This window comes from Drosophila santomea, chromosome 3L, assembly GCF_016746245.2.
Source record: "Drosophila santomea strain STO CAGO 1482 chromosome 3L, Prin_Dsan_1.1, whole genome shotgun sequence".
Taxonomy (NCBI): Eukaryota; Metazoa; Arthropoda; class Insecta; order Diptera; family Drosophilidae; genus Drosophila; species Drosophila santomea.
In genome coordinates, this window is record NC_053018.2 from 1,688,001 (window position 1) to 1,696,722 (window position 8,722).

An 8,722-nucleotide genomic window follows, 5' to 3' on the forward strand; every position below is an offset into this window, starting at 1 on the left:
AAAAAAGCGATGCCACCACTTTTCCACTGGCTGTCAATGTCACTTCAATGATTAAAACTTCAGCGCAAATAAAACGGGCGAAAGGATAACGGACGAGGGCGATGCCGCCTTTGGGTCGCGGCAGCCCAATCATCCACCGACGCACTGGGATCCCAACCCATGCCATCTCATCTGAAACCATACCATACCATTGCATACCAACCTGGTTCGGTTTCCCTTTTTTTATAATGAAAACATAAACATCTCTTTACCCCAAGTTACTCTGCAATTTGCTTTTCGCCCTCTACTGCCCTGCGATGCTGTTCCTGTTTCAGATCCTTTGTTTTCCTTCGGTCGTTTCTCGTAATAAATTTTTAATTTTGCTTAATTGAAAATGGCCCCGCCTTGCGAGGAGCACACGGAAAAATATTGATTTAATGCTGCGTTATATTTATTGTACGAAATTTATTGTACTTTTTCTTTTTATAAGGCTATAGTTCAGGCTTCACTAAGATGACTCCAAGGAATGCATATCCATGTCGTACCAAATCATGACCAGCACTTTAAAGCGATCACAAGTTTCTCCCTGTGCAGCCATGAAACGTAGAGTACGAAATAAAAAATGTATCGCTGCTCGAACCCAAAGGGAAATATTATTGAAAAAGAAGCAGTGCAGAGGAGTTCCCACACTCCACACTCCGCATTCCGGTATTCCCGCATTAGCTGACGGGTCGAGCGGAGATGCTTCTTAAGCTGCCATTGTCTGGCGGACGCACGTGCTCCGGCTGATTCTCCGGGGGATCTCCGGCTGCCACTGGGAATGGGACACGCTCAACTGTCGCCCCGACCACTTGAGCACTCCACTCGAGTGCGGGGGCAAGGTGCTAAAAGCTGTTCACATATTTATATAGCTGGCTGGCTGGCTGTACCATATATGGGCAAACATTTAGACAAACAACAGCATACTCAGTGGGGTTTTCTGGCGGAGATGGGGGCGGATGGGGAGATGGGGAGGTGAGAATGGCTACTGGTGCTTAAAATGGGTCACATTCTTCTCGCTGCACGTTGCCCCATGAATGGCGTTCATTTTGTGGCGCCAAGGCGTTGCAAGCTGCTGGAAAAACAGACGGCACAAAAGTAGCTCTCTCCGGTGTCCAATGGCCCTCTGTAGAGGCTTCCCCCGTGCACTGCGAGAAAACTATACAGGGGTCACAAAGAAAAGGGCTTACATGGTGTAGTAACATGTGTGACATTACTTAAAATCTTAAAGTGCTTTAGCAATAGTATTAACCTTATGTGTGATTCTGATAGAACTTGAATTGCTTGCAAAGAAAACTTCTTTTTGCCATTTTCTCAATAAAGTTCCAAGTGCTCAATTTCGCGATGTGCACCACTTATGAGCACCTCCTGCCCCGGCAGGCTCGTTAACACATTTCCCAGCGGCTTATTTATTGCATATCAAGTGACACCTTAATCCCAGGCCAGATTTGGAGAGAACAGGGCTAACTGCTGTGGGCCCATGTGAGCTGGTTGGGACTCTGGACTCCGGACTCCGGACTACGGACTCCACACCGAGGCAAATGATGTCGTCAACGTCGCTTCAGAAATGTTTTGGCATAAATTAAACAAGGGCGGCGCACACTCCACTGCACCGCTGCATTGTCCAGCCGGAGGAGGGGATCCATGTGGGATCCAGGGGGGGATCCTGGTCCAGTCCGGTCTGTTTGCCTTCCATTTTGTCACACATTGGGGCTCAAAGAGCAACGCCAATTTGTCTGAAATGTTTTGAATTCTAAGCGCGCACGAGAACGGGCGATGATGGCCAGATCTTGATGGCACTGGCATGCGGATGTGATGAATGTGCGATGTTGGGCTGTTGGGCTCTTTGTGTCGCCTGCCATATTTGCCTAGTGGAGCGTGGTCCTGGCTGAGTGTCGAGTGTTGTATTGCAGGTGGATCCTGCACCCTGGCTATAGCCGCTCTGTCTGCTCCGGGCTATTTGATTTTTCCATTTTCCCACTCCCACATCCACATCCACTTGGATGTGCACTCCCCAGCGGGAGTCAATCAATTCGGATGTGGCCTCCCCGGCTGAGGGCTCCGTGTGAATTATGTGGCGATAAACTTGGCCAGGATGGTGCAACTTGTTACCCATATTGTGTGGCAGCACCTGAAAGCGAAACACCTGCTGCAGATGCCACAGCCTGGCAAAGGCTCACACGTTGATCTTATCGCCGCTGCAGTGCACACACCCAAAAAGCCAGAGTTCGACCCAAAAAAGCTGAAAAAAGTTGAAAAAAGCAGGAGAAAGACTGAAGCTGCTCAGCCAGAAGAATCTGCGCCGGCACAACTGGGGTTCCGACAATAGGAGCGGCACTTGGTTCCATATATTGCATAACACGGAGCAACCAAATTTGATCCGTACCTTGGCCAACTTAGGTCTAGAATGTATAGAATTAGGTTTACAACATAACTAAATAAACCACATATTTAAGTGCCGAAAAAATAAAGGGTCTTTCATATTAAAACTCTTCAGTAATCACGATGCATATTTTATGCTCAATATTCCCTTTACTTTATTTTTTTTTATTTTGTGAGTGCTATTTCACTGCCCTCCACTGTGCTGGCTGCCGTGCTACGTACCCTCGCCTGCAACTGCAACTGAAACTGGCGAACCGATCCAGGTCCGGGCTTATCTCACTGACCATGATGATGATGCTGCCTTGGCCTTGGGCGTCGTCTCCTGCTCCCCTGCTCCCCTGCTCCTCCGCTCCGCTGGCCTCCTGCCCCTCTTGGGCTTTCTGTTTTTGTCGTCCATTCGTTGCCATTACCCCTAGCACCATTTATTTACATTCATTCCTTATTATTTTCGTGTGCCTTCGGATCCGGGGTCTTGGGAGTTTGGAGCTTGCAGCTCGCAGCTCGTAGCTTGCAGTTGGGAGTTGGCCAAGTCAAGGGCCGCAACTCGCCTCATTGTCTGGCAGCGATGGTCGACTCTGGAGGCTGGTTTCTGCATGCTCATAGAGTCGAGGGAACTGCCCGCTAATTTCGCCTTTTCACAGATCCCCCTTCCTGGCACCCTCCTCTTTCGGACTCCTCTGTCCACCTCCGCTCCTTTGGCATCCCAAGCTGCGATTTTGGGCTCAGCTTGTGTGGGTTGTGGCTCAGGCGAATTCCTTTGCCTTGGCCAGAACTTCTTCAGCTGCTGGCGAAGTTCATTGGCGATTGGGAATCAAAGGTATATCAGCTGCATTAGCATTCCACATACCTAAAAACTTATGATACAGAAACAAGTATTGATGAATTTCTTTATCTACTTCTGACTTTCCAAACAAACGTTTTTTAACAAGTTGGCAATAGTTTAGGGTATTCCCCAGTCGACTTGATCTTGCTTAGCATCAGCAGCGGAGCACTGAAATCGAGTAGTGGGAGTGGGAGGCTCATGAAAAATTGAGCAAGTGCCGCACTTGCAATTTCAACAGCTCATCTGCCGCTGCGCAAAACAATTTCGTGGCCCAGCAGCAGCTTCAGCCTCATTTTCAGCTTTAACTTTAGCTCCTTTCGAAGTGGAATAGTTCTCGACTTGTGTTCTGCGGCCATTTTCACTCTTTGTGTTTTAAACCGGCAAGTGCTTGGATATTAGTTTTGTTTTATTGGAAAAATCAAAATGAGAACACAGCAGAACTTTTCATTCTTTAAAGTACTTTCCGGTGTATTTTATTTATGAATAAAGCTGTGCAAGTGAAACTGAGCTAAATAGAAACCTAAGTGGATTTGAAAGAGCTTAGTTAGCCTTTCTTTTAAGCATTACAGTATATTTTAGTACAGCTTATATATTTTCATTACGCTCAATTAGTTATCCATCATACCTAATATGGCCAACTAATATGTTCCATAATATTTTAATAGCTTCTGAAATTCGCATTCAGCTCGCCTGTAAGTTAGTAATTTGCGTGTAAGAACTCCATTTGCCGCCTTGTTTTTCCGTGTGCCAACCTTGTCGTATTTTCCTTTTGACCAGCTTCGAAAATCGATTCAAATCTGTGGGGTATTTTTGTCTGTCAACGACAAAAACCTTCAATCAAATTGGAGTATGCCAAAAATGCGAGCCATGCGTCGGGCAATTCAATTACAAAGCCCAGCAGGAGATGTACATACGAAGGAATCTGCCCATACCCGCCTCCTACTGCCCCTCCTCCTTCTCCTGCTGCTGCACTACTCCATTCACGTGGCATGTCAATGACCAGGTAGCACTCATCGCTCACCTGGCGACATGTCAATGGGGCAGGGAAATGGGGCGGCAACAAAGTTCCGAAGATAAAGCTCTTGCCATGAATATGCAGCTGATGTGCACTTGCGCTGGGAGAAGAAGCCAGTTCCCTTTTGCTCCCAGTTTTGCCCCTTTTCCGCCCGCTTTTCACTGCTTTCCCAGCGCTTTCCACCGATTTAGCCTTAAGCTGCCGCTGCTACTGCCACTGTCGCACTCACATTCCTCACAGACGACAGTCTTTTGCACTCGCCCATGCATTTTTCCATCGAACAAAAACATTGAAAAGCGAGTCATAGATTTCCGTTTGTGCGCCTCGGAAACAATGGCATTTTCATGTTGCACGTAAAACGAGCCAAATAAACCCGCGGATAAAAGGGAGCAGGAGTCGGGGCAGGGATTGGGGTCGGAGAGATAGCACTGGCACAATATAACTTAAGTGCAATTCCATTTTTACCGATATCCCTGCCACTGGCGCCTTTTAAGAGAAGTGAACCAAACACAAATCACGCAAATCGCTGCGATAATAGCAAAAGAACGCAAAGTGCCCCGGGATATTTGGGTAGATAGTTTAAAGAGAACCAACTGATCGATGGGTGGACAGTTCCAGCTGAGATTAGGCATGTGACCTTTGTCCAGTTCTAGTATAAATAGCCATAGTAAATCGTAAATTGGCACAGTTCAACTGAAACCCTCATCATGGTAAGTCAGCCGAGGAAAAGAGTCCTTGGGTAGCACAATAGTTAACTATTGGCCTTCCACTTTCTCCACCAGCATTCTCTACGACTCCTAGTTCTTCTTGGTGTTCTGGTGGCCACTCAGGCCAGAGTCCTAGACCAGGACAAGGGTCCGGTTGCCGTTTCACCTCAAGACACCAAACCCGTGGAGGTCAAGCAGGAAGTGGCCAACGAAATACTGGAATCCAAGCCGCAGCAGGCTGGCTCTCCCACCTCCCAAGATCTTCCGGAAAATCAACCTACTGTAGCTAATGAAACCGTTGCAGTCAAGGAGGGTCCAGCTCAGGTGGCGAACTCCGCAACTCCAGAAGTGCAGGAAAGCCAACCCCAAGTGGTTTCATTTGTAGACACCCATTCCGTTGAAGCTGCATCAGAAGTTACTAAGGAAAACGAGGAAGCAATTGCCGCTCAGACCACCGAGAAAAAGCAGCCCACTTCCAATGAGATACCCAAGGATCAGGAGCCTCAAAACCATCCCGATGTCCAAGGACGCGACAATAAGTTCCAGTTCGTATACGAGCAACCTGGTCAAAACCAAAACCAGATTCCACAGATAAGCATTCAAGACCTGGAAAAGATATTCAAGTATCAGGGAGTGCAAGTGATCAACGGATCTCAATCATTGAACCAGTATCCGAGCTTTTACCCGAAGGTGGAATACGTTTCTGTGGTAAACACCTCAGGTGCCGATGTGACCCAGGACATCCACAACCACACGCACTACTATGCCAACCAGAAGAAGCCCGGATTTCCCTTCCCCTTCCTGCCCAATCCCTTCCAGAAACAGGAACCCGCCTATGTCTACCTGAACTCCACGGATAACGTGACGTACCACACTCACATCCACGAGGAGACCAAGCCGTTTCCCTTCCTGCCCAATCCCTTCACGGACTTCCCCAAGGTTGTGGGCCTCAGCTTGGTGCTCCTCCCGAATCCCTTCTATGTGAACAAGAACCAGTACGTGAACCAGTCGCAGGTCGGAAGCCTGCCTGCTGGATACCAGGAGACCGGGGAGTACCAGTACTTTGGAAAGCTCCGTTCCTTTTCCGAGGAAACCCAGAAGCAGCAGCAGCACCAGCAGCACCAGCAGCAGAAGCAACAACCGCAGCAGCAGCAGGCTCAGAAGCCCAATTTCTACCTCATCCCCAATCCTCTGGCCAGTCAGGCATCCGGTGATGGTCAAAAGGCAGATGCCAATGTGCTGCTTCCCGTAAATCTGGCCGCTCTCCCACTTCTGGTTCCGGCTGCTGAGCTGTTCCAGGGCAAGGATTCCCGCTCAACAAGCATCAGTATCCAGGATCTGATCAAGGCCTCCAATGTCCATGTGAGCCAGCCCATTAAGCTGGCGGCCAACAATGGCTTCACGCAAGTTCAGAAGGAGCAGGCTGCCATCCAGCAGCTGATCCTCAGCCATCTCAGCGAGCAGCAGAAGCTCTTCCAGAAGCAATCCGTTGCGGGCGGAAAGCGCTCCCAATCCGCACAGCCCGTTGTCCAAATCCAGGAGGAGGAGGAGAGCTCCGTTCTGTTTGCCGTGGAGATCCCGAAGCCCATCTATCGCTTCTTCAAGGGCATCTTCGGTGGTTTCTCCAACTGAGAGGCCATTGAGTGATCACTACCGAGAGAACAACAAAGAACCAAGGAGGAAACCAAGGCAAATACTTGTAGTTATTCACTAGAAATACAAATAAAGTTAAGTGCAAACCACCAACTAGAAGTTGTTTGATATTGGCTGGCTAACTACATTATACCTTCAAAATTTCCATATTTAAAATAGCTTAAAGCAGAAAGTTTTCCCCAAACTGAAATCTACCAACTCCCAACTAGCTGGATCCCCCGAGTCTTGTTACTCCCACACATTAACAGACTTTCCCAACTCCATTCAAAGAAACTCGTGCAAACATGATAAATGTGTGTATTTAGGAATCATTACCCGACTTTCCACCCGGGGAGACGGAGTGCGGCGTAGGAAGGGCTCTCACATTCGTCATTCCACATTAGGTTATCAAGCCGAGATGGATATAATCAAACTGTGAGAACAGACTCCCCGGCACACACAGAAACGGAGGCCATTATGCTGAATATTTTCCAGCGAAATGCATTCATGACTGCTCACCTTTTTGCCAACCCTTCGCCTGCAGTACTTTCACCCGCTTCGGAGTCGAAGGATGCCCAGGATGTTGCCCGGGATGATGCCCGGGATGCCCAGGATGCAGATGCTCCGCACAGACATTCGTACCCGGGCGCATGCAGCCTTCTGCCGTTTGCCATTTTAATGAATACATAATTAGTCTTTTTGCCAAGCTCTCTCTCCCAATCCACCGCCCACTCATCCACCGCCCACTCATCCACCGCCCACTCATCCACCACCCACTCATCCGCCTTCTACTGGTGGCTTCTTTTGCTGATGCCACTGCAGCACCTGTTCAAATCATTTCTCATCTGAGTTTAATGTCCATGCAGCAACACGTTCCTTTTCGACCCCTTAGTAATGCACTCGAAAAAAAGCGTGTTAAATAAATTAGTTACGGAAGTATTTAAGAATATGCAACAATATAATGCAAGTCCCTGCTCACCTATAGATTCTTTAGATACTTAAAGCATTTCTCAATTAATAAGAGATTGAGTTGGACATAGACATTTATTTCAGTGCACCCTGCATGTGTAGTTGATTGGTTCATTTCATACTTTCATGCAATATGGAGATAATGTTTGCTCCTGTCCAGGTCCTCGCACAAAGCGAGCGAGAGGGCAGATAATGGGGGACAGAGATGGCAGCACATAATTGCCAGGATTACGCTGGCTCATAAAGTTTTCCCGGGCATCTGCAATTGTGTTTGCACTTCTCTTCAATGCCCGAGAATTGGGAAATGTTCAGAATTGTTTGCGGGAGCGGGGAGAGCGGCAATTTGCTGTTTGCTGATATCGTTTATTTAATATTTAATTGAATCCAGGCCGAGTCGATTTTTTCCATTATAACATACACGCCCTGACCATCTCGATAGTGGGCCCTGTCCTGCGTGTCCTTTGCGGGAAATAAGTCCTGGCTTATCGGTTCATTTGGGTGCGTAAATTGCAGATGAAATTTCCGCAATACCTGCACTAATCCGAACTCAACCATCCAACGATTGCCATCCTCCCTACACTTAAACATGTATTATCTTATATCGGGTCAGCAGCCAGTTTAAATTGTAGATATTCGTACAGGGTTGAAAATAAAGCAAATTAATAACTTCTGGTTAAAGTTGTAAGCCGCATCCTTGGCAGCGGCCTTTTGGGGCCCGAGTTTATTACTCAAAGGAATTGGTTGGGGCCCAGAGCAGCAGCGGATGCCCATAAATATATCATGAAATCAAAAACTTTGCCACAACTTCTACTTCTGCTCGGCTGGCGCTTCTTTTTGATTGGAGCCCGGGTCCCACGCCCCATGCTTACACTGGGAGAAAAGGGAAGATTCTAACAGTACAGAACAATCGTAAAATGTGGCTTATGTATTTGTGTTTTATTATATTTCCTGCTGTGTATCACCCATTTGGCCTCCCTAAGCTTGCGTGTAATCGTGTGGGCCAAAGTGCTGGCCACACGGACAACAAGAGGAGCCGGAGATGGAACCGTAGCAGGAGCAGGAGCCGGAGCATCGCTCAAAGGAGCAGAGTAATGCGTTTCCGGTTCCGGCAAGGCCTTCATGGCAGCAGCTCCTTGCTCCTGTGCCTTCCACTCCTCTCCTTCTTCTGCTCCTGCT

The 8,722-nt window shown here is 48.0% G+C and overlaps 1 protein-coding gene across 1 annotated transcript; it reads left to right on the forward strand.

Moving 5' to 3' along the window:
• Nucleotides 1-4,880: 4,880 nt before the first annotated feature.
• Nucleotides 4,881-6,577, forward strand: LOC120449933. Its single transcript, XM_039632630.1, has 2 exons — nt 4,881-4,948; nt 5,021-6,577. The coding sequence occupies exons 1-2, from the start codon at nt 4,946-4,948 to the stop codon at nt 6,575-6,577; spliced, it is 1,560 nt and encodes a 519-aa protein (XP_039488564.1). The 5' UTR covers nt 4,881-4,945.
• The last annotated feature ends 2,145 nt before the right edge of the window (nt 6,578-8,722 follow it).